The sequence below is a fragment of the Carcharodon carcharias genome, chromosome 2, assembly GCF_017639515.1.
Source record: "Carcharodon carcharias isolate sCarCar2 chromosome 2, sCarCar2.pri, whole genome shotgun sequence".
Lineage (NCBI taxonomy): Eukaryota > Metazoa > Chordata > Chondrichthyes > Lamniformes > Lamnidae > Carcharodon > Carcharodon carcharias.
This window is the reverse complement of record NC_054468.1, coordinates 83899449-83926155: the sequence shown is the minus strand read 5'-3', so window position 1 is coordinate 83926155 and position 26707 is coordinate 83899449. Positions and strand designations below refer to the sequence as shown.

Sequence of the window (26707 nt, the reverse complement as noted above, 5' to 3'; positions counted from 1 at the left end):
TATATGCTTCCAATGCATATATATCCTTCCTTAGGTATTGAGACCAAAACTGTGCACAGTACACTAGGTGTGATCTTACCAAAGCCCTGTACAATTGTAGTTAGATTTCCTTGTTCTTTTATGCCAATCCCCTTGCAATAAAGGCCAACATGCCATTTACCTTCCTGCTAGCTATACCTGCATGCTAATTTTCTGTGCTCCTTGTATAAGCACATCCAAGACTCTCTGAGCATCAAAATATACAAGTTTCACGTCTTTTAAAAATATTCAGTTTTTCACTTCTTACTAAATGAATAATCTCACACTTCCCCACATCATACATTGTTGAAGCAGAGACCTTTTGTAATTTAAAAAGAAATGCTATTTGTGTGCATGTAAAAGCGAGACGATTGTGGCGTGGTGGTAATGTCACTGGACTTGTAATCCTGAGGCCCAGGCTAATGCTCTGGGGACACAGGATCAAATCCCACCAGCTGTTGAAATTTAAATTTAATTAATAAATCTGGAATTGAAAGCTAGTTGTGGTAAAGGTGACCATGAAGCTATCATTGATTGTTGTAAAAACCCATCTGGTTCACTAATGTCCTTTAGGGAAGGAAATCTGCTGTCCTTACTTGGTCTGGCCTGCACGTGACTCCAGGCCCACAGCAATGTGGTTGATGCTTAACTGCTGAGCAAGCCACTCAGTTCAAGGGCAAACAGGGATGGGCAATAAATATTGGCCTTCCTAGTGACACCCTCAGTATTAGCTGTTAGAGTGTGATTAGACTAAGTGCAGTGACAGGTGGGAAAAAGAATGATTTTTCTGCCGGCCGCAATGGTAGGTTTTCATAGTTTTGCCATTGTGAGATTTGAACTCTTGATCTTGGGGTTACAAACCCAGTACCATAACCACTTGGCTATTTAGGCCAAGCTCCTATGGTAGGTTTTCATGGCATATCATCTCAATCCTGGTTCATTAATTGCACATTCCTGGGAATTCGATGGCGGGCAGGCTGTCATTTTCCCACCACGCCATCACCTCGCTGCTTCATCAAACTGGGCGCCATATTTAAAGTACAGCTGCGCACTCACCTCAGTGCCTCCAGATCAGGAATGCTGCACAAAAGACATGGCCCCAAAAGGCAAGAAGACTGCAGCCCCCCGGTTTAGTGATGTATCCCTCGAGGCACCTTTTGGACACAGTGGAAGTTCGTTGTGATGTTCTCTATTCCTGCTCTGGCTGCAGGAGGTCCAGCACCAACACCAATATGGCTTGAGAGGTGGTGGTAGCGGTGATCAGTGCCAATGCCCTGCAAAAGAGGGCAGCTGCCCAGTGCCGTAAGGGGATGAATGATTTCCTTTGTTTTGCCAGGGTAAGTCACTCTTCTCATCATTCTCAATTCACACTCACAAACCCATTGCACATCCACAGGGCCCTCACTCACTGCCAGTTCAAGGACATCACCATTCATTCTCTCACATACACCTTCACTGTCCTCATCCTGTCCATGGGACCACTCACCACCCACTCATGCCAGGCACACCTATCATCTGAAATAAAAGCAGAAAATGCTGGAAAAACTCAGCAGGTCTGACAGCATCTGTGGAGGGAGAAACAGAATTAACCTTTCAAGTCCGGTAGGGTCATACGGTTAAAAATGTCAACTCTGTTCCGTTCTCCAAAGATGCCTTCAAACCTGCTGAATTTTTCCAGCATTTTCTGTTTTAATTTCAGATTTCCAGTATCCGCAGTATTTTACTTATACCTATCATCTGGTCTGGCAGGTGTCCTGCTTACACTCTTTCCATCTCTATTCATGCAGGACAAGCTGGCACACAACAAGTGAGAGAGGCCGCAGACTGGTGGAGGAATGCCTGAAATCAAGGTCCACAGAGCCATCCAGCTGGCCGGCGAAGATCTGGACCGTTCCTGTGCTGACAGTGAGGTCGGTGGTGCTCTACAAAGTGAGGATCCAGCAGTGTGACATCCATCAGACAACCATGCTGTAGTCACTTCCCCTGTTATGCAGTTCCCTGCCATGCACCAATTATCCCTCCTTGCTTTCGTGGGCACATCTGGGAGACAGCTGACGGAGTCCATGACCAAGAACCTCCAATAACGCCCCGAAGAAACCTCTGAAGACGAATCTGAAGGCACCTTCATTGAAGATCCAACACAGCGCTCTCCCATTCCCTCCACCAGCGCAGAGACAGACACCTTGGTGGGACCTGTGGGGCCTCGGGACCACAATCTGGTGAGCACATCGCACTATCTGATCCACAGCAGGTGGCAGCAGAGACTCCCCAGGTCCCTGGCACTTGGAGGACTGTTGGAGACCAGAAATCGGTTCGAGTCAGATGATGAGACTTTGGACTCGGTCATACCTCAATTGCTGGAGCTGAGGTAATAGCGCCAGCATGCCAACACACTGAGGTCAGCACAGGTAGGATGGCAGCAGACATGGAGACGTTGGTGCAGGAGATCGGCCCTGTGCTGCTGCATGAGTTGAACTCCATAGTTCATAGTTGGCCTCCAACAGTGTTTATGCGAGAGGGATGCAGGGTAGTTCACTCCAGCTGCCCCTTCTCCTCAAGGAGTCAGCCATGGGGTGTTGGGCACTGATAGGGAGGAAGACCAACAATTCAACACCCTGGGGTCTTCCACTCAGGTGACTCTGGGAGTGTCCATCCAAATGCCCTCTTCCTGTGACCCCAGTAGCTTCAGCTCCACAGGCCGAGGAGGGACCCACTGCCACACAGCAGGACCCCAAAAGCAGGCCAGAGCCCACCAGGTTTCAGCCCTCCAGAGGATGCCCACCAAGGTCATCACAGGCAGGGCGTAGCAGTCAGCAGGCTGCCTCCAACACTGCTGTGGATATCAGGGGAACACCAAGATGTAGTGCCCGGGTTAGGAAGGTTAAGAGAAGGTAGTTGCACAACCTGGGTGTGGCTGTTAATCACTTGTACAATATGTTCATTATTGTAAATAAATTCCCAAGAATGTCTCCTCGCCTATGACTCCTTGTCCTGATGAGTAGTATTCGTTCTTGCACAAGATAAAGGCAGATGTCTCAGTCCAGGGCCTCTTCCCTGTGCTTTGTGCAGCCTTCAGACAAAAGTGACAGTCCAGCCTTACGCTCAGTGGAGATGTTACTGATGTCTGCACCTTGTCAATGGTGCTTGTCATTCCTGCCAGAATGTCGTGGGCAGGCGTCACAAAGTTCCGTCATTCTCTCAGTGTGCTCTAAGGACCTTTAAGGTGGGACTGGCCCCCATCTCATCAGCATCTGTGACCAGATGCTGAAGGACAAAGGTTCAGATGCATTTAAAGTTTCATAGCTGAGTCTCTATGATATGACTGTGATCACAGAGCGCAAGTGAGCTGCCCTCAGCCAGAGAGGAGTCAGACATTCTCAGAGGCTATGTGAGGTTCTATGGAGTGTCCTCACTGCATGTTGTCATCATCCTCCTGGAATCAAGCGACTATTAGGGCCTCCGTTGTGTCCCCATGACAGGAGCCTTATCACAGACGGTATGTGCACTGCCTTCAGCCAGACTGGAGTCAAATGTTCACAGATGCAATGTGAGGATCTGTGGTGTCTCCTCACTGCGTGTCATCATCATCCTCCACAAATCAAGCAGCTATGAGGGCCAGCTAAGCATGTCCGCCTCATCTGACCAATGTGATGGCCTCATTGCCTTCATCATTGCCTTCGAGGACCTCCTCACCCTCATCCCCATCAACGTCCTTCTCATCGGAGACCTCCAGCTCCTCCATCTCCTCCTCAGCCAGCTCCTCTCCCTGTTGCAGTGCCAGGGTATAACGAGTGCAGCAGGCGATAATGATACGTGACACCCTCTGTGGACTGTATTGCAGGGCTCCACCAGACCGGTCCAAACACTGGAACCTCATTTTCAGCATCCCGATGGTTTGCTCCACCAAGTTGCGAGTTGCAGCATGAGCCTTATTATAGCATCACTCTGCTGCAGTCTGAGGCCGATACGTGGGTGTCATCAGCCATGCCTTCTGCGGGTAGCCCTTGCACCCGAGGAACCATCCCGGCAGCCTCTGTGGACCCTGGAAGACGTCAGGGACCTGAGACCTGCTAAGGATGTAGGAGTTGTGGACACTACCTGGGAACCATTTTCAGACCTGCAAGATTTGTTTTTGGTGGTCTCACATTAGTTGACCATTCAGCCAATGGAAGACCTTGCGGTCGACGTAGGTGACCGCTTGTTGCAGTGGAGATCTGAGTTCCCCCTGAGTGCAGTCAGTGGCACCCTGCACTTGTGGGGAACCTTCGATCTGGGTAAATCTCTGTGCTCTTGCATCCTGGCTTTCCTGCTCCCCGGAGAAATGCACAAATTTCTGTGCCTTTTCGAAGATGGCGTCTGTGACCTCATGGATGCATTTGTGGGTGGAGGTTTGTGAGATCCCACAGAGGTCAACCTGTGGAGCCCTGAAAGGAGCCACTGGCATAGAAATTGAGCGACATGGTCACTTTCACAGCCACTGGCAGTGGATGCCCTCCATGTCCCCGTGCAGCTGACAGATTTAACTGACCAGTTTCCTGGACATTCGCAGTCTTCGGCGACACTAGTTCTCGGTCATCTGCAGGAATGAAAGACGGTGTCTATCCTGGGTCGAGTTAGGCGCTGCCCAGCGACGGCTCGCTGTGGCTCTTCAGCAGTGTGTGTGGGAGCCCCAGCCACCACTTCTTCCTGAGGGTGCTGCTCCTTCCTCTGCACAGCCAGGCATCTCCATCACTCTCTTCTCCGTCATCTTCGCTCTCTGTAAGCCACGAGGCATACAGCTAGTTCACCAGACTCCATGCTCCTGGTATACGCCTCCTGCAGGATAAAAGAGAGAGACATGTGGGTTAGCATGGGTGTATTAAGTCTGAAGGCCCCTTACCGTATCCCGGAGACTCTTAGCCACCACTCCAGGGTTTAATGTGTTGCATAGCTGACTAAAACCCCACCTGTCTTCGCCCCCTCCACCCGACCGATTGGCTGTGCTGTCAGTTCAGGTGCAGGCATTCTCCTAACCCACACTACAAGGCTGCATTATTAACTTGAACCATGGGGTAGACTGGTCCAAACCGAGTAATGACTTGTAAGGGGCTGTGAGCATCTCTACCCGTGACTGCTCCATGACCAGCTTTAGCAATGAGATTGTACAACATGCCCAGTCATCCACTTGTTCTGCAGTCCACTAAAATTAGTTTACAGTTTGTGTCTGAGGAGTGACAAGCTCTGGAGCACTTGGTGGCACTTTGATGCCAGTGCGTGGTTTGAGTGGTCAGATATGCTAGAGGCTCGATTCCAATCAATATCAATGTGGCTGCGCCTGAATTGTCTCAGCTGCAGAAGAATGGTCATTTTATACAAGGTTTCTCAAATGCGAGGCTGCTTCCCTCCCCTGCCCCGCACGTGCTTGTGCACTACTTTCAACCGCAGCGCAGCCCTTGCCTCCCACTGAATAAGAACATAAGAAATAGGAACAGGAGAAGACCATTTGGCCCCTCAAGCCTGCTCTGCCATTCAGTAAGATTGTGGCTGATCTTCTTGTGTTTTGATTTCCACATTCCCATTTAACCCCGATAACCTTTGATTCTTGTTAGGCAAGGGAATCAATCTACCTCTGCCTTAAAGCTATTCTGCCTCCACCACTTTCTGAGGCAGAGTTCCAAAGTCACACAACGCTCTGAGAGAAGAAATTTCTCCTCATCTCTGTCCTAAAAGGGCAACCCCTAATTTTAAAACAGTGCCCCTTAGTTCTGGACTCACCCACGAGAGGAAACATCCTTTCGATGTTCACCCTGTCAGGGCCATTCAGGATCTTGTATACTTCAATCAAGTCGCTTCGACTACAGTGCAGCCCTTGCCCCCCTCAAATTGGCTTTACTGCAGTGCAGCCCTTGCCCTCACCTATCCCCAAGTCACCTCAACCGCAAGTGCAGCCCTTGCTCCCATCAACTCGCTTCAACCTTGAAGTCCAATAGGCGACCCTGGCGATCACTGCACAACATTTCTGCTCTCACCTCCAAGTTCCCCTCAAAGTGCAGCCCACCATGTGCATGCCTTATACATGCTGTCATGAAACACGTCAGTGTGCAATCACGCCAGTGTGCTCGGTTGATCCAGTGTGGGGGTATGATTCCAGTGGGCTGGCCTTATACTGATATGCAGATGTATTACAATGAGATTCCCAACATCTGACAGTGGGAAACATGGCCCACCATTGACTGGCGGAGCAGGCGATTGCATGCATGGTTTCATGACATCGTGAAACCAATTTGTGGCCTTCTCACCATAATGTCTGCTCATGCCGCCAATCATACCCAACACCAGCGGGCATGGAAAATTCCGTCTTAAGTCTCATTGTGGAGAAGCAGACTTGATGAATCATTTCTGTGTGGGAACATATGATTTGTTGCTCCCTTTACCTCGATCTGGTATTTTTTATAACATTAGTAAATATCTTTTTATTTGGGTAATTTGTGACATGATGTGTCTCATACAAAATCAGACTTTAATTACGATGCAGAATAATGCAAGGATTGTTTCTGGTACCATTTCCTATTGCCCTTGAAATTCCTAATGCTGTTGGAGCTGTGTTAACCAGTGAAGGGCTGGATATCTCAGGGCTGGAATTTTCTGTGCCCATGAGCAGTGAGCATGTTTGGCAGTGTGAGCGGACAATATGAGGAGAAGGCCAAAAATTGGTTTCACTACGTCATGAAGCCAGTTTGAAATCGTCCGCTCTGCTCGTCAATGATGGGCCGCATTTCCCAATGTTGGGAAATTCATTGTAATACATCTGCATATCATTTTAAGCCCTGCTCGTTGGAATCACTCCCTACATCGAATTTACCACCCATGTCACAGGAAAAAACGTCGGTGCACAACGCGTCTTGACAAGTGTGTCATGCAGAAGTCGTGATTTACCATCAGGGCCTTGCTTACATCATGGACATCCAAGGAGCAGAAGATGCTGGAGCCAGACAGCAACGGGACCCTGGAGGAACATCCATCGCATGCTTGGTGGATTCTGATGGACATAGCTCTGTCACAAAGCAGATCGCAGAAGGTGGAAAATTACCGTTGAGGGTCTACTTTGGGACGTCAGTGTCTTGGCCATGGTCTGCTACGGATGATGGTTGAGGTGGGGGAGAGGAAGGTCCAGCTGTGAGTAGGAGAGTAAGATGAACCAGAGGGGAAGGTGTTGGTTTGACTGGGAGAGGAAGGTGTGGCGAGAGGGTGAGTTTGGGAGGGGGGGAACAAAGATATCGGAAGGGTGTGAGGTTGGGTGGGAATGAAGGTGTCGGGGCAATGAGGTTGAGAGGTAGGAAGGAGTATGGGGAAGAGGAGGTGGTAATGGGGGAGAATCTGACAACTGGGGAGGCAGGTGTAAGGAGGGATTAAGATGTCTGGGAAGATGTTCAGGGGGAAGAAGGAGTCCAGGGGGAGGAAGGAGTCCTGGTGGAGGAAGGAGTCCGGAAGGGGGAAAGAGTAAGGGTGGAGGAAGCAGTTAAGAAAGGGGAATGAGTAAAGTGGAGAAGGCAGAGGGAAGACTCGGGGGGGGGGGGTGGGGTGTGGGTGGGCATCGGGGAAGGAGTTCCAAGGAGGGGAAGAGTCCGGGGGGTGTGATGTCCAGGTGAACGTGCAAGGGAAGTGTCTGTAGAGTTGATGAATGCCTTCTGGGGAGCGAACTGAGGGTGGGCATGGTAGAAGGGAATGGTGAGAATGTCCAAATGTAGAGTGAGGCGTTAGGTTGGGAGGGTGAGAAGCGACGGTGTCAGTAGAAGGAACGGTGAGGGTGGTTCCTGGGAACCCGGAGGCAGACATGTACCCTGGGGGTGGGAAGGAGGAGGGCGGGTGAGTTAATGTGGATGGAGGTGAGATTTTTGGGAAGGTAGGGGACATGCACGTTCACCTGGACATCCCCGAGAGAAAAGGATTGTGGCTGGTAGGTGACTGTGGGGAAATGGGAGGTGATTTCAGTGGGTCGACATTGATGGGGGAAGGGACACGCGTGATTGGGGAAGGGGAAAGGACGGGGCAGCTGAAGAAAAATGTTAAATGCGTCATGCTTGCAAATCTGAAAGTGAGCGGAGCCTCATGTTGGCCGGGAACAGGTGCTGCATGGGAGTGTGATCAGTGGTTGGGCGCAGATGCAGGTCAGCTCAGATGGACAACTGAAAGCGAACCCCAGCAGGCAGCATTGAAAGTGCTTAGGACATTGTGAAAAGTGATGGGGGAATGATCATATATGTAGAAGAATGCTTGCACAAGACTCTGAAAGGCCCTACTACACACACGCTTCTAACCCCAGAATTACTTTTGGCCAGCTGCATGCAGCTGAACTGTTAGTTGGTGGTGGGGGTCGGTGGAATGCAGGGGGATGACTTGCGAAACATGTAAATGAAGCTGAAAGACGCCATTACACAGTTTTCAGTGAAAGTGAATACACTTTCAGATTATAAAGTGACAACATATGTTCACCTGAGCAACCAATTGTGATCAGAATTTCTTAACTTTTCTAGGCCTTAGACCTCTAGGTGCTGCCCTAACATCTGCAGCAGGGATGGAGACAGCCTGTGCAATGGTTGGCCCCGTTGCCTCTGATGACTTCGGCATGGGTCCTCTAGAGCGTTGAGGCCTTGAGGGATGTCCTCCTTTGGACCAGCTGCTCCCTCTGCACTGACAAAGGACAAAGTTGAGGGGGTCACAGGCAAAGGGAGGGAAAGGACAGCCTCTGAGATTCCTGAGTGGATGACTCAGTGGTGTCCAGCTGCTGCTCCCCCTCCCATCGAGTGCCCAGGGGCCCAGCCTGGCTCCTTGAGGGGGAAGAGCATCTTGAGGGATGTCAAGGTGCCCCGTTTCCCCCTCGTGTTACCACTCTAGGAACTCACTCAGGGCTACCGTGATGGAGCACAGGTCTGCGTGCATCTCTTCATTCTGTTGGATCAGAGTCTCCATGGTGTCTGCCATCCTCCCCATGGAGACCTCCATAAGCGCATGTGTGGGCACCACTTCACCTGAGAGCAGGCTGGCGCACTTCTCCAACTCATGTGCCACTCTGTTGAGGGCTTCCAACAGCTCTGCGTGATGTTCCCCCACCTTCTGCTGACTCTCCACGATGAGCTGGAAGGCCGAATCCAGAGGCTCGTTATTTGACTCAGACCTCACAGATGCCTCTTCCCCAGCAGTCCTCCGAGTGCTGGGGAGCTCAGCTGAACCTGCCTCCTCCTGCTGCGAACACGTGTCCTTACGGTGACCACCAGATTTTGAACCCAAGCCTGCTGGAGATCTAGGTACCACTGAGATGTGTGTATCTCTGTGCTGATGGAGGGTGTGGGTAAGCGCTATGACAGGTCTTCTAGGCTGCTTATTTCCAGCTTTTCAATGGAGGAGGCATCCTCTTGGCTGGAGGTGAGGACGTGGATGGAGCTGAGGGACTGGCTGGCTGAGGGTGTCAGTGACTTGGCCGAGCTCCCTGTGAACCAAAGAGATGATTGGTGCATGTCAGCAGAGTCAAGAGCAGGAGAGAGAGCATTCACAGTTGCATTGAGAGAGGGATGATGTGGTGAAGATCCTCATGTGGGTGTTTGCTGCCGACCTCACCATCACCGCAGGCATGGTCCACGCCAGACAGCACGATGGCACACTCCTCAAAGTGAGTGAGGGACCTAATGTGGGCCACTCCATCCCCAGTTTTGGGACCTCTCCCTGCTGATGTGAGCCAGCTTCTCCTGCATGAAAACAGATGGAGAGAGTGTAAGCAGGACGCTTGGCACTGTGTGGAATGTTTGTGTGGTTAGCGGGGCCATGGACAGGATGAGGATGCGAGCTCGAGGGGATATGATGGAGATGTGAGGGTGTGTGTGAGAGTTAGTGGTGTTGTTCTTTGAGGTCTGAGATCCCTGTGGATGTGTGATGGGTTTATGAGTGTGTGAGCTGAGTGATGAGAAGAGTGACTTACCCTGGCAGAACGGATGAGACCATTCATCCTGTTGTGGCACTGGGTGGCCATCATCTTTTGTAGGGCATTGGTGCTGACCACCGTTGCCACCTTGCTGGATTGGTGACCATGCTTGCTGCTTTTCGCCCAGAGTGGGGGTAGAGGGCATCACAGTGGGCCTCTATGGCATTCAAAAGGTGCTTGAGGGATGCATCACTGAATTGGAGGGCTGCAGATTTATTGCTTTTCTGGTCCATGTCTTCTATGGGGCAGTTCTAGGCTGGAAGCACTGAGAGGTGTGTGCATAGCTGCACTTTAAATATGATGCCCGGCATGTGGAAATGGCAAGGTGACAGTGTGGCGCATGAATGACAGACAGCCCGCCATTGAAATGGCGTGTTTCCTGGGAATGCATGATCAATGCGGCGGGGTTGGGACGATATAGTGCGAGAAGCCGCCATTGCGGACGGCAGGTAATACGCGCTTTTTCCCGCCGGCTGCCCCACTTAGTGCAAACGTGGAACAATTCTGCCTTCAGTCTCTGCAAAGAGGATCCCAGGATAAGCTCAGTGACACGACAGATTTGTTCCATATTAGCACCATTTTATTTGGATAGAAACATTGTAATACTTTATATAACGAAGCAAAAGGTGCAGAATGGAGACCTTTGCTGAAGGGCCAGGAAACTTACTATCTCTCTCTGAATACTGATAACAGGCTTTTTGTTAATAGCCTCCTCCTGTGTTGTATCATTCTGTAAACCTGAAAGGGCATTCATAGCTGGGAAGGATGGTGATTGCAATGAGAGATTGTCATGAGTGGATCTCCTGCATACATCAGCAGAGCTCACCCAGTTGTGGACAGGAAAAGTGTTGCGCTGCTGGTGGAAGTGAGTTAATGTTTGCTGGTGGAGCCTCCAATTCTGGTCTTTTATGCGTTCCCCAATTCCCCTGTGCCCAGTTTTATTTTAGGTATACCTTTCTCTTCTTAGTGACACTTAAGAACTTAGTGTACCATAACAAAACTACTTGCTCTTTTATTTTAACTCTTCACAGATTTAAAATATATCTTCCAAACCAGGTGTCTCTACCTCCCAGTCATTATTAATGATTGCAATGGAATAAAATTTAACATTGGAGATCAACCACACAAAAAAAACTTACAACGATTCAAAATCAATAATAATGTACAGCTTTTCTTGAGCATTTGCATTCCCAAAACAGCTCTTTTCATTTCTTGAAGGAACTCCCTTCACTGGTATTTTGTGGATTTTTGAAAGAAGTCAGCTTCCAGAAATGTTGGCTGGTTAACGTAGGTGATATCCTCGATCAGGCAAAACATATTTCACGCCCATATACCACCCACATGAGGAATTCACCTCTATAAACGATAGTGCCTAAAGGTGTAAGAGCAGAGTGGAAGCGAGCTTAAGAATAAAAAAGTTTTAATCAACACCTTGCCTACAAAGCCTCTGTTTTGTCACAATTCATTTATCACTCCCTAAAGGGCATGCAGTAGAAGCCTGAGTGGCTCAGTTGGTAGTGCACTCCTACCTCTTGAGTTGGAAAGCCTGGGTTCAAGTCCCACTTGCAGGCTTAGTTGACCATGGCAGGAGTGTTTACATAGCCCAACGCAGGTTGTTAATCTGCCTGCAAAACCCTTCCAATGCTTCACAACATTCTGCTAGGGGAGAAAAGAGTATGAAGTTATGCTAAGTAAACTATGATATTCAGTTGAAATGATTATTTAATAATAAATCACTGCAGTGAAGCCCATTTCCTGGAGGTAATGTATATGATATAATAGTGCCTCCACACAGCACTTTTGGGGTCTCTTGGCCATTGACCTGAGCCCAAATGTTGCATAAAACAATTAGTTCACTGGTAGCCAGGTCACTTGGATAACATCTTGTACTGATATTCAGCAACAATATAAGGGCAGCTTATTCAAAGCCATACCAGAAAATGGATGGGTTTTTAAATCAGAACACACAGGGCCAGGTTTTCATGAAAGAGATAGGTATCGGGAGTTAGGAAAGTTCCTGACTCTGCAAACTTATCTCCGTAAAGGGGGCTCCTGCCCACCATATTCTCATTCTGAGGGAGGTGGGGTGGTTATGGAGTTTGGCCTGCTGCTTCTGGAGGCAGGCGGGAGGTGGCAATGGAGGCGGCTGGATGGCAGAAGCTTCTATCCACTCCAGACTGCTTTATCTCATGTAAATAAACACATGGCAGTGAAAAAACTCATCCAATGAACAGCAGCACGTTAACAGAGATGCCAATCAAATGAAGCTTTCCCTCACCTCTGCAGCAATATAATCATTGCTTTCTGAGATCTAAGTCTATTTGCCATTCTTGGAGCTCACCCAGGCATTCATAGTGAAGCTATCTAGCAACTGTATCAACAAAAGCAGGTGGAACAGATGGCCGGCTACACATGCCCTAATGCCATGCTGGCAAAAATAGCCAGAAACGGGAATGGGGTCGGGAATCCTGGAATCGGCTCCCACCCACTATTTTTAAAGGGCTCCCAAGTCAGCCTCACTCAGCGAAAATCCAGGCCAATATATCACAGCTTGTAGCACTCGTATCCTCATTATAATGAGTGTAAATTACTGATTATGCAGTTAGTCATTTCCATTCAATGAGAAACACACAGAAAATCCTCTCTGCAATCTATCCCGAAACCATAGAGATTAATTTTTCGAAGCAGCTCCCACTCTAGTGAAGTGCCAGAAGCTTCAATGAAATTTCCAACACACTACTCGGGAGGAGAAAATGAAGCAATTACACAAACCTGCCTGAAGGCAGGCAAGGACAGTGCCTCCAGCCTCTCAGCCCAAAAGAGCCCCAGTGACATAAACAAAATGATTTGCTTCATCTCACAACATGTTTATTAACTAGTTAATAGAACTCCTGCCACTCTCCTGAAAGCAAAATATTTAATGGCTTTGGGGGAAAAAAACATCCAAATTTTGGCCGCTCTTGTCCTAACTTGTGCACGTCCCATTTACTCATCTCGCTGACCTGCACTGGCTCCCGGCCCCTAAATTGGGGGAGGATGATGGCATAGTGGAAGTGTCACTAAACTAGTAATTCAGAGGTCCAGGCTAATAGTCTGGGGGACATGAGTTCAAGTCCCACTGCTGCAGCTGGAATTTAAATTCAATCAACAAATCTGAAATTAAAAGTAATGGTGACCATGAAGCAATTGTCATAAAAAGGCATCTGATTCATGAATGCCCTTTAGGGAAGGAAATTTTCTGTCCTTATCTGGTCTGTTCTATATGTGACAACAGGCCCACAGCAATGTGGTTGACTTGTAACTGCCCTCTGAAATGGCCTAGGAAGCCACTCAGTTGTATCAAGCTGCTACGAAGTCTGAAATAAAAACAGAAAATGCTGGAAAAACTCAGCAGGTCTGGCAGAATCTGTGAAGAGAGAAACAGAGTTAATGTTTCAAGTCCATATGACTCTTCTTCAGAGCAACGGAGTCCCCCTCCTGAACCTACACCACATGGACTGCAGTGGTTCAAGAAGGTGGCTCACCACCACCTTCTCAAGGGCAGCTAGTGATGGGCAATAAATGCTGTCATTTCCACCTCTCCATATCTTGTTCCTCCTTTACAGACACTCCATATGGGCAGGTAAATCACAGCTCACTGTGCCTATCATGGTGTAAACAGGACTGGTACTGCATGCTTTGGTACACTGCATAATTGCACAAGCTATGTTTGAAAGGTAGACTATGGTGACATAATGAATAATTTTTTCTAAGGTTAAAAAGCAAACTAATAACCGATGTTTGAATCATCCTATTATTTGAGGACTTGAGTAAGAATATCCCTTTCCTTTCTTCCAGCAGGTTTCTGAGTCCATAGAGAGTCTTTCTGGCCACTGTGAATCTGAAGAGGAAGACGGTTCAGAAGAAGAACCACCAGGACCAAGCCAAGTTTCTCCTGATGCACAACATGAGTCAAATAAAACTACCATAGAAAAGACACCAGCAACAAGTGAAACAAAATTAGAGCATACACATCTCTCTCATCCTGAAATAAAGATCGAGGCAAATGATATTGATCCTAATAACTTAGAAAGGCTAATTCATGCGTCAACTCAACCGCAGCTCAACACTAGTTCCTCTGATACAACACCACAACTATATACACCAGAGATAAGGACTCAGAAAAGTGCCTCCTGTCGAGATTCTAAGCCTTATGGCATATCCTGCAAGGCACAAGAGGAAAATGGAACTGCACTAGAGCTGAAATCAGAGATAAGTGACATTTCAGCAGAGATATCTGAAGTGAATTTCAGCAGTTGTCTCAGCACACCCTCTGAATCAAGTGTTGTTCATTCAAGAACTAGTCAACCTGCACTCGATACAGCATCTGAAGCAAGTGACGTTTCCTCTGAGACAGAATCAGAGATAAGTGAATTATTTTTTCTGACAAAATCAAGGATAAATGAACTTCCTTATGAATTAAATTCTGAAAAATACACTAGTTCTTTTGAAACAGAAACAGGCCACAATGTAATTGCATCTTGGTCAGAAACTCTATCTACTACTTTTCTTGAAGCACATGCAAGCAGCAGTTGCCCTGATTTGAAATGGGACTCAAATGAGAATTCACCGTGTACAGAAGAACGGATTGAAGTTTTCCCTAAAACAAAAGCATTGCTAAGTAAGATTCCTTTGGACATTAACATAGAGCCAAGTGTTCTTTCATCAGAGGCAGTGGAGCCAAAAAGGATTTCCCTAGGTAAACAATCAGAGTCTGCGGCGATTTGTCCTGGGATATGTCACACATCCGATGGAATTAAACCAGATCCGAGTAAAATCTCTCTGACAGAGTCAGACTGGACTTTCTTGAACAGAAACCAAGTTTTAAGTGAAATTCCCTTGGAAATAAATCGAGGTTCCACTGCAATTTGTCCTGGGACAAATAAGATTCCTCCTGCTACTGTAACAGATTCAAAGTCAATCTGGACTCCTCTGGATGTGAACCAATACGGAAGTGAAATTCCCCTTGAAATAGAATCAAATCCAATTGAGCCTTGTCCTCAGCTAACCAAGGTTTCTACTGAACTTATATCAGAGCCAGTCTGCCTTTCTCTGGATGCAAACCGTGATCTAAATAAAATTCCTATAGAAGGTGAATTAGAATCCATTGAGGCTTTTTCTGAAAGTGAAATTTCAAATGGAATTATAGCAGAGTTAGAATGCTCCTGGATTTCTCTGGATGCAAACCAAAATCCAAGTGAAACTTCCTCTGAAGTGCAGTCAAATCCCACTGAAACTGATCCTGAGAAATGTGAGGTTTCTGCTGGGACAAAATCCACCTGGTCTTCCCCAGGTGCTGATCGAGATCAAAGTGAAATTCCCACTAAAAGAGAACCAGATTCCAATGGGACCACACCTGGAACAAGTGAGATTTGCTGTGGATTTGAATCAAAGCCAGTCTGGCCTTCTCCGGATGCAAATCAAGATGTAAGTGAAATTCTTGTTGAAATTGAACCACATGCCACGAGGAATCCTGTTGGGACAAGTGAGATTTGTGCTGGAATTGTATCAGAGTCAGTCTGGCCTTTGCTAGATACAAACCAAGATCAAATTGAATTTTCCTCTGAATTAAAACCAGATTCCACTGCAACAAGTCCTGAAGCAAGTGAAATTTTTGCTGGGCTTATATCAGAGCCAATCTGGACTTCATTGGACACGGAGCAAGATCTAGGTGAGATTCTATTTGAAACCGAGCCATTTCCCACTGCAATCAGTCCTGAGGGAAATGTGGTTTCTGCTGGGATTATCTCAGAGTCAGAGTCAATCTGGTTTCCTCTGGTGGATACAGGCCAAGATTTAACTGAAACTCCTTTCGAAATAGAACCAGGGCCCCCTGAGAGCTGCTCTGACACCAGGTCAGAAATAAGTAAAATCTCTGCTCTGATTAATTCAGAGGAAAAGAATTCTTCCCTACTTGAAGGGGGCTCCGCAAAGTTGGATACAAGTGCTCCTGAATCAGAGGCCAATCTAGAGCCACTTGGAATTTCTAATGAGAGCCAACAAGAGATCACTGTAACAAATCTTGTAACAGAACTGAGGACTAGTGAAGAAAACTCTGACCAACCTGGATTCATTGTTGAAAACCAGGTAGAGCTAACTAGGGCTTTTCAGGAGTCAGGTGAATGCACAGACTTTAGTGAAATCACTGAAATTGAGACTATTGCCACTGTGGTTTGCCACAAAACAGATCAAGACCTGAGTGAAATTTCTGCAGAAGTAAAAGGAGGCCTAAGTGACAATATTAGTGAAGGAAGTACAGAGGCTCTTCATAATTCACTTGAAGCAGAACCAGATCATGATGAAATTAGTTGTGAAACACTCACAGAGAGGTCCAAGACCGAGGAAATTTCACGTGATTCCAATGTAGAAAGCATACAAAGCGACAGCATTGGAGCAGAACTGGAATCAACCAATTCTTCTGTTGAAACCAGGTTTGAAAGAACTGTGGGAGTTTCTCTTGAGACAGGATCAGGGACAAGTGAGGAATTATCTGCCAGGACACAAAGAACAAATTCCATAGAAAAACGTATAGCAGATTCTCAGGAGGGAGAATTAAAGTTCAGTCAGAGTTCTCCAAAGAGCCAAACAGAATCACAGGAAGATTTTGTTAAGGATAAGCGAGGGGAAATCATTAACTTTATATTAACAGAAACAGAAGAACATGAGAATTTTCTTGACAGAGATTTTGAGACATTTGAGCCAAGTCAAAAGAACACTGAAGCACCAGGCCTAGATAACAGTTCATTGCACACTGCACCAGAGGCCAGAAGTCTAGAAATACAACCACGTGAGATTGATCGTAGAAAAGACAGTGAAACAAACACATCTTCTGCTAACACCGGGAGTTGTGTTGATACAAGCTCAGATGGTGAGGATTGCATTTCTGAGGCAGTAACTGAGGATTTAGCTGAAAGGACAACAGAAGTAAGTGAAATCAATCCTGAAGACCCCAGTGCTAAAAGGGAAAATTCTGTTAAGTTTACTGGTCAGGGCAGTGATTGTCCACATGAGCTGATTAAACAATCTTTTAAACGTTGCACCGGAACAAGTTCAGAAACAAATAAATCGTGTCCCTCATTTAAAGAAACTACAAAACAAAACTCATACATAAGGAATGTTTCTAATGAAGAAGTAGGAGCAAAAGAGTTCTCTTCTCAAACTAACGTAGAACCAGGTGAGGCCAGTCTTGTTTCAGAATCTGAGCAAAAGGAGATTTTCATTGAAGGATTATCAGTATCACATGATACTTCTTCTCAACAATTGGGTGGCACAGCAGAAACAAATAAGAAAGAAACTACAATCGATACTGAATTAGTGTCAACATTCTTTCTTGTTGAGGCATCAAGGGATAGTAATACAGCTCCTGAAAATGGTACAGAAAATGGTCATTTCTGTATTGGTGATGTTGGATCAAAGTCAAGTGACCTTCCTTTAGAGGCAGAGTTAGAAGACACTGGAATTTCAATCAGAAATCTAGATAGAAGATATATGGCCCTTTCAGCAGAGGCAGGAACTCTGCAAGGTGAAGGCAATGATCAGTTGGATTATGATGACATTCTAGATGAACATCTAGACAGAAGTGAAAATGGAAGCCAAGAGACAGTAAAACTAGATGCTGAATCCAGTGATATTGGACAAATTGTTTATGATACTGATGGTAACAGTACAACTAGTGAGGAAATAGATGAAAATATTTACCCATTTGGAAGTAACAGCAGTCTTCACAAAGCACTACAGAAACAGACCAACACTAAAGGAGATGACCGGCTTGGGTCTTTATCCTCATTAAACTCTTTCAGTGCATCTTTCAAAAACTCCAAATTTTCAGTTTTCACCAAAATGGCATCATTCAGGAAAAGCAAAGCCTCAATGCAAGAGCGTCAAACTGAAAGCAACAGCAAGGGTGGAAATCGAAGTCAACTAGCCAGAGATGCAGATGAGAATAAAACACAAACAAAGGACAACACAAATGGTACTCTGATGTATAAAGTGCATTACCCTAGTTATAAAGCTCACTTGTCTTATCAGTTCAGGAGTAGCAACAAGACTGAATGCCCTACATTAGATGGATCAGATGATGATGATGATGATGAGGTTTTTGAAATAAGTAGCCTGGTGAGTCAAAGTGTGAAAAGTACATTTGGCACTGATAGCCTACAGGATGCAGAAGACATGGAAGAAGTTCACAGAGTGGCAGAAAATGGCCGACATTTCCATAGCAGGAGTACAGACTCCATGGAAGGTGATGATAGTAATGCTGAGGAGCAAAACATCAAAATACCTCCTGCGACAGAAAACAAGTGCAAAAAAAGCAAAAGTGCCGACAGCCTTAATCTTAGAATGAAACGGGCTTTTGCCAATAAGTCGCTTTCCGTGTTTTTTGAAACAAAATCTGGAGACAAAGAAAATGCTAATCAAAATTCTAAATCTCATAAGAGAAATGATGGCGATGAAGGGAAGTCAAGGCATTTGCCCTGGAGAAAATTTATGAAACCGAGTGAATCAGAGTCCACAAAGGCATCAAGTCCATTGAGCACTTCAAATACAACCGGTGGGGAAAATCAAGCTGTAAGGACACAGTCTCAGGTGCACAGTGAATATGCAAAGAGGATCTCCATGGATCAGGTAGAAAAAAAACCCTTTTCAGTGGCCTCATCACCCTCATCTCCTCAGGCACTAAGTAAAGCCCAGTTTTCTGATAGCTCTCTTGAGCAAGATGACATTATGAAGCTGGTGGGACAGAGGGTTAAAAGGACATCTCCAAACGGATTGAGACTTAAATTGACATTTGACAGTTGTTTAGAAACTGAAGATGGTCTCAAAACCACACCAAATCAATCTACTCCAAATGCCTTATGGAATCAGTTAAGCCCAACATGGAATAGACCTGGTGTGATTTCAGAATGCTTTGATGCCACTTTCCCTGCGAGGCCAATGAGTCCTAAACCCCAAAGTCCAAGGTCAAGTTTTCGGAGAAGCTTCCGCAGCAGCAACAGAGCTAGTACATCATCCTGGACTTCCCTTGACTCCAGCAGGACAGTAGATGGAGTGTTAGAAGGACCTGAAAGACCAACAGCATTGAAACCAAGAGGAAATCTTCTTCTTTCAGTGCAATCGCTGAATTATGAATGCCAGAAAGAAGACAGTGGCATTACTAGTCAATCACAGACAAGTCTAAATACAACTTCCTCAGCCATTGATATTGCCAAAGATGAGGTGAGTGGTTTGGGAAGTATTGTACAAAACTGCAGATATAAGGTCAGCTTTCTGATCACCTTAATAATTGCATCTCCTCAATGTGTATTCTTATTAACTGCAAGCTCATGAATGATTGACAATACACATAATAAAAAAGTGCAAGGTTGTGTGAGAGAATTAAAATTTTGCATCACTACAAAACAATGATGTGGGTCTATTAATGTAAATTTTTAGAAATAATTGAGGCAGATGGAAACTTGGTGAAGAACATGTTGAGCTAACATGTTTGCGTGAATTCTGCCCCTGGAAATTGCAAGAACCTTTTTAAAGAGGAAAGCAAAAGAAATTTAATACCTAAAATTTAAGTATTAATATTTAATTGTAATCAATAAGAAAATCTATATGGGGACAAATTAACAACCACATTCCCGTTTGTTTAGGATTAGATGCTGGTCATCAGGAATGCTACAATATTGATCAAAATGTGTGGAGCGCTTTTAACTGACACTCCAGTCACCTTGAGGCAGGTGACTACAGATTCCCAAACTGGAATTCAACCAATGCTTAATAACGGATTAACTGTCATTTTACATACAAATTAGGAACAGCAGTAGGCCACTCGGCCCCTCAAGCCTGCTCTGTAATTCAATAAGATCACAGCTGATCTGATTGTAACCTCAACCCCACATTCCTGCCTACCCCCGATAACCTTTCACCCCTTTGTTAATCAAGAATCTATCTAGCTCTGCCTTAAAAATATTCAAAGACTGCTTCCACCGTCTTTTGTGGAAGAGAGTTCCAAAGACTCACAACCCTCTAAGTGAAAAAATTTCTACTCATCTCTGTCATAAATGAGCGGCTCATTATTTTTAAACAGTGGCCCCTAGTTCTAGATTCTCCCATAAGAGGAAACATCCTCTCCACCCTGTAAAGGCCACTCAGGATCTTAAAGGTTTCAATCAAGTCACCTCTTACTCTTCTAAACTCCAGTGGATACAAGCCTAACCTGTCCAGCCTTTCCTCATAAGACAACCCACCCATTCCTTGTATTAGTCTAGTAAACCTTCTCTGAATTGTTTTTAACGCATTTACACCTTTCTTTAAATAAGGAGACCAAACGTGTACACAGCACTCCAGATGTGGTCTCCCCAATGCCCTGTACAACTGAAGCATAATCCTAATCAATTCCCCTCACAATAAAGTATAACATTCTATTAGCTTTCCTAATTATCTGTTGAACCTACATATTAACCTGTATAAAATATTTATTGCAAAGAACAAGGATATACAGCATTAAAAACACATGTGGATGATATTTTGTTTTGAAATGGTGAATCTACCATCTACTGGCCAATGGTGACTATTACACAAAACCTACTCCTGAACCTTCACCAGTAGCTTGGGCCAACCTGGACCCTGGTTATTTTTTTAAAGGGGGACCTTTGCTTTTACATAAACATATCCACTGGAGAACACATTATGTAACAGATAGTTACAGTGGGCAGTGTGGTAATTGTGTCCAGTAACCTTGTTAATAGCTATTAAATAGAACCATCTATTTAAAAGGAAGGGGGACACAGCGCAGTATTAAATATTGTAAGTAATATCTAATGGGCTAAGTCCTGAGAAAGCCATTCTTTTATTCACTTGCACTTACTGTACAATGCAGATTGGGGGTAGTTAGTTTGTATATAATGCTACTTTTCCAATCCTATCCCTTCAGATAGTTTCATAGTTCTATAAATGAAGCATATAACAGGCATCATGTCATATTACCTTGATGTCAAAGCACCAATACTCTTTTTAGATTTTGGAACCAACATCATCATCATTTGCTGCCAGAACTGGGTTCCTTGGCACCAGATATGAGGACAGGATAGGAAAGTGTAGGAGCTCAGCCACGGTCATATTGAATGGCAAAGCAGGCTTAATGGATGCTATGGTCCACTCTGTTCCTGTTTCTTGCATTTCCTTCACCTCAGTACCTTAGCTGGTGAGGGGGCATTTCCTGATCCACCAGTCTTCAATTCTGTTTAATATAGTACAAAATAAATAACTTTGTGCCAGGTCTGCAGGCAAAGAGAGCAACTGATGGGGCATCACAAGCATTCAAATTAGGAGAAGGAGTAGGCCACTTAGCTGCACGAACCTGCTGCAGCCATTCAATAGGATCATGGCTGATCTGATGTAACCTTCACTTCACATCCCTGCCTCCCCCGGATAACCCTTACCCCCTTACTTATCAAGAATCTATCTAGCTCTGCCTTAAAAGTATTCAAGGACTCTGTTTCCACCACCTCTTGAGGAAGAGAGTTCCAAAGACTCATGGCCGCCTGAGTGAAAAAAATTTCTCCTCATCTCTATCTTAAATTGGTGACCCCTTATTTTTAAACAGTGACCCCCTAGTCCTAGGTTGTCCTACTGGAGGAAACATCCTTTCCACATCCACCCTGTCAAGACCACTCAGGATCTTATATGTTTCAATTAAGTCACCTCTTACTTTTCTAAACTCCAGCGAATACAAGCCTAACCTGTCCAGCCTTTCCTCTTAAGGCAAGCTGCCTATTCCAGGTATTAGTCTAGTAAACTTATCTGAACTGCTTCCAACGTATTTACATCCTTAAATAAGGGGACCAACACTGTACACAGTATTTCAGATGTGGTCTCTCCAATGCCTTGTATAATTGAAGCATAACCCCCCCCATTTTTGTATTCAATTCCCTTTGCAAAAAACAATAACATTCTATTAGCTTTCCTAATTACTTGCTATACTTGCATACTAACCTTTTGCAATTCATGCAGTAGGACACCCAGATCCCTCTGCATCTCAGAGCTCTGCAATCTCTCACCATTTAGATAATATGCTTCTTTTCTATTATTCCTGCCAAAATGGACAATTTCACATTTGCTCACATTATATTCAATTTGATGGATCTTTGCCCACTCACTTACCCCATCGCTATCCTTTTGTAGCTTCCTTATGTCCCCTTCACAACTTACTTTCCAACCTATCTTTGTGTCATCTGCAAGTTTAGCAACCATTCCTTTGGTCCCTTCATCCAAGTCATTAATATAAATTATAAAATGTTGAGGCCCCAGCACATCCCTGTGGCACACCACTCGTTACATCTTTCCAACTGAAAATGACCCATTTATGTCTACTCTCTGTTTCTTGTTAGCTTGCCAATCGTTTATCCATGCCAATATGTTACCCCCTACACCATGAGCTTTTATTTTCCGCAATAACGTTTGATGTAGCACCTTATGAAATGCCTTCAGGAAATCAAAGTACACTGTATCCACCGATTCCCCTTCATCCACAGCACATGCTACTTCTTCAATAAATTGGTTAAACATGATTTCCCTTTCAAACCACACCAAAATAATGTGACCAGGAGGTGTAGAGACAAACTGGCTGCCACAAACTACCTCTTATGGCATTTGATGTCTCCAGTCAGAGTGAATGTTGCTTCAGATTGATACCACACAACGTATGTGAAGTAAAATTTACTCAACTCCGTCTATCCACGATAAACAGTGCAGCTAAAGTCTTTCCATAAGACCATAAGACATAGGAGCAGAAATTAGGCCATTCGGCCCATCAAGTCTGCTCCGCCATTCAATCATAGCTGATAAGTTTCACAACCCCATTCTCCCACCTGCTCCCCATAACCTTTGATCCCCTTACCAATCAAGAACCTATCTATCTTGGTCTTAAATGCACTCAATGACCTGGCCTCCACAGCATTCTGTGGAAATGAATTCCATAGATTCATTACTCTCTGGCTAAAGAGGTTTCTCCTCATCTCTGCTATAAAAGTTCTTCTCTTTTCTCTGAGGCTGTGCCCTGGGATCCTAGTCTCTCCTACTAATGGAAACATCGTGCACTCTATCCAGGCTTTTCAGTATTACGTAAGTTTCAATCAGATCACCCCTCATCCTTCTAAACTCCATCGAGTATTGAGCCAGAGTCCTCAAACGTTCCTCATAGGTTAAGCCTTTCATTCCTGGGATTGTTCTTGTGAACCTCCTCTGGACTATCTCCAGGGCCATCACATCCTTCCTGAGATATGGGGCCCAAAATTTCTCACAATATTCTAAATGTGATCTGACCAGAGCCTTATAAAGCTTCAGCAGCCCATCCTGCTTTTATATTCTAGTCCTCTTGAAATAAATGCCAACATTGCATTTGCCTTCCTAACTACTGACCCAACCTACAAGTTAACCTTAAGAGAATCCTGGACTAGGACCTTTGCACTCCAGATTTCTGAATTCTCTCCCCATTTAGAAAATAGTCTATGCCTCTATTCTTCCTACCAAAGTGCATGACCTCACATTTCCCCATGTTGTATTCCATCTGCTACTTCTTTGGCCATTCTCCTAACCTGTCCAAATCCTTCTGCAGCCTCTCCACCTCGTCAATGCTACCTGTCCCTCCACCTATCTTTGTATCATCTGCAAACCTAGCCAGGATGCCCTCAGTTCCTTCATCTAGATCATTAATGTATAAAGTGAAAAGTTGTGGTCCCAAAACTGACGCCTGCGGGACTCCACTAGTCACGGCCGCCATCCTGAGAAGGACCCCCTTATCCCCACTCTCTGCCTCCTGCCAGACAGCCAATCTTCTATCCATGCTACTACCTTGCCTCTAACACCATGGACTCTTATCTTACTGAGCAGTCTCTTTTGCGGCACCTTGTCAAAGGCCTTCTGGAAGTCCAAGTAGATAACATCTATTGGGTCTCCTTTGACTAACCTACTCGTTACTTCCTCAAAGAATTCTAACAGATTTGTCAGGCATGACCTCCCCTTGATGAAACCATGCTGACTTTGCCCTATTTTACCATGCACTTCCAAGTATTCTAAAATCTCATCCTTAATAATGGACTCTAAAATCTTACCAACGAGCGAGGTCAGGCTAATCGGCCTGTAATTTCCCGTCTTTTGCCTCATTCCCTTCTTAACCAGGGTGGTTACATTAGTGATTTTCCAGTACTCTAGGACCCTTTCTGACTCCAGTGATTCCTGAAAGATCGCCACTAACGCCTCCACTATCTGTTCAGCTATCTCCTTCAGAACTCTGGGGTGTAATCCATCTGGTCCAGGTGATTTATCCACCTTCAGATCTTTCAGTTTTCCTAGCACCTTCTCCTTGGTAATGGCCACCATACTCACCTCTGCCCCCCCGACTCTCTTGAACTTTGGGGATGTTACTCGTGTTTTCCATCGTGAAGACTGACGCAAAGTACCTATTTGATTCCTCCGCCATTTCTTTGTTCCCCACTACTACTTCTCCAGCATCATTTTCCAGCAGCCCAATGTCCACTTTTGCCTCTCTCTTACCCTTTATATATCTAAAAAAACTCTTGCAATCTTCTTTTTTTTAACTGGCTAGTTTACCCTCATATTTAATTTTCTCCCTCCTTATTTCTTTTTTAGTTGTCCTCTGTTGGTATTTGTAGGCTTCCCAATCCCCTGGTTTCCCACTACTCTTCACCAACCTAAAAGACCTCCCTGCAGTGTAAAATCAGCACAGTAGAGTAATGCATGTCAGATCCATTTCAGCCCAAGATCCTGGCTCAAACAATCAGTCTACTCTGAAAATCATTGGTCTCACAAGGAGGGCGCTTGCCACTACAAGGTGCATACTGTAATCTTCCAGTTCCTGTATAATAGCTGAACTGTCTAAAACCACAACTATTTTTTATGATCCCATTGAGACCAATAACTTCTTAAAAAAGGGAGATTAATTTCCCAGTGACCAACCCAAAGAATTGCAGGACAACATTTTGTGATTTAAGACATTTACTGTAACAAACAAACTAAAATCAAACTAGACTAAACATTGCTTAACAGGCAACTAATATACCAAACTAAAGAAAAGGTACTTCCCCATTAACTAACTAACACAACCAAAATACTTTGATCTGAAAACCATGCTTCCAGAAGATATTTAGCCTTGAGCATTAACTTCCAAACTCCTCCCAGCTTTTCTGCTGGCTCCCTTCTCCCTGCCATGTCAGGATGAATCTTCCAGTGTCATTTGAAAGTTATTGCACTCAGTCTTCTGAGTATCCCAAACTGATTTCCACCAGAAAACCCATTCCAGTGCCTCCTTGGTCCTTAAATCTCCACAAGCCCTGTCTCTTTGAACAGAGAACAAGTTCTCATGAGCATCTTCCTTGGTGGCTAACACAAATCAGACTTTTCCTCTGGTTTACACAGCAGTAGCTCTTTCTGCCTCACTCTCTGTGTCCCTGTGCCTATATGTCTTTGTGTCCAGAAAATCAGCTGCCCCTCTTTTGTGCCAAGGTGTGAAATTTGTCAATTGGTTTCCAATAGGTTTTGGCTACAGATCATCTGGGCCTATCTCCAGCTAGAGTGTAATACAATCACCATCCCCCTATTTAGGAAACTCTATTTAACCTTAAATTAAAGGAAACATTTTAAAACATAACCATCTTGTAAAGATCTACATTCATAAAATATTAGTGAGAAATGATATAACCGGAATATCACTGGCTGTGACTGGCTATGTAAAATATTCAGTTGGTGAACTGTGGCTTCATTCATAAAATACTTCCTGTATTCCAATACACTATGTTGTAATGTTCTAATGAACCACCATTATTGGGAAGGAAGGGGTGGGGGTGGTGGTGGGGGAGGAGGATGGGGAAAGGGGTGGAAGGAATCAGACAGATTGTTGCAACAAGCTTAAAAACCAGACACGTCAGTCACCACTGGCAGTGGCCTGTTTTAATTGCCCATGAAAGCCATAACAAGATGCATGTCAATCCTGCTATCCTGGATAGTCCTAATACTTCTCCGTGATGTATGGAATTTTAATTCCATCAGTTAACTTATGTTCCATCAATATGTCACACGTGTTCATGTTCATTCATTTATTGTTTGAATCTGAAACATTTCTTTACCTGGCACTGCCACACAGGAAGTAAGTAAACATCCAAACCAGACAGCACAGGAAAGGAATTCAAGCGTGTCAACTGTTCTGCGAAACCACCACCAGAACCATCTGCGCCAGCGACCTTTTTCAGACCTTGGGCAAGCAGCCTGGCTATTTGATCGCACTGAACCTGAAGGGAAATGTAAACTAGACAGTGAGGATGAGACAGAAGAGATATCTTTACCGCCTTACAAACGTTGCAGCTTGGATGAATTACTGTTGGAAGAAGCTAGGACCAGACGGAGAAAGTTGGTTGAAGATCTTGAGAACGGCAGAACAAGGCATGGCAGGACCAATGCTGAGCTGTGCAATGAAGTAAGATAAAGCGACAAGCCCTCTGAAGTAGTGTGAGCTGCTGCCTCTTACGGCTCTTCAGCCTTCTTCTTCTTGTAGCTGTGTTCTTGGGCACTTCACTTCACAAACTGTCCTTTCAATCATTAGTGTTCTGTATTATCTTTGCTTCGTGGGTGACCCTGCAGTTCAGATTGGTTGGGTCACCTTGGCATATCGCCATCCTTCCAAGGCTATTGGGA

The 26707-nt window shown here is 45.2% G+C and overlaps 1 protein-coding gene across 1 annotated transcript in view; it reads left to right on the top strand.

Annotated features, from left to right (window-relative positions):
• The window catches only part of LOC121288298 (rho guanine nucleotide exchange factor 4-like), a 486453-nt gene that overhangs the window by 293279 nt on the left and 166467 nt on the right, over positions 1-26707 (top strand). The window contains exons 3-4 of the mRNA XM_041206830.1: positions 13811-19228; positions 26160-26489. Coding sequence (XP_041062764.1) covers positions 13811-19228; positions 26160-26489 — 5748 coding nt within the window. The remainder of the gene's footprint in view (positions 1-13810; positions 19229-26159; positions 26490-26707) is intronic.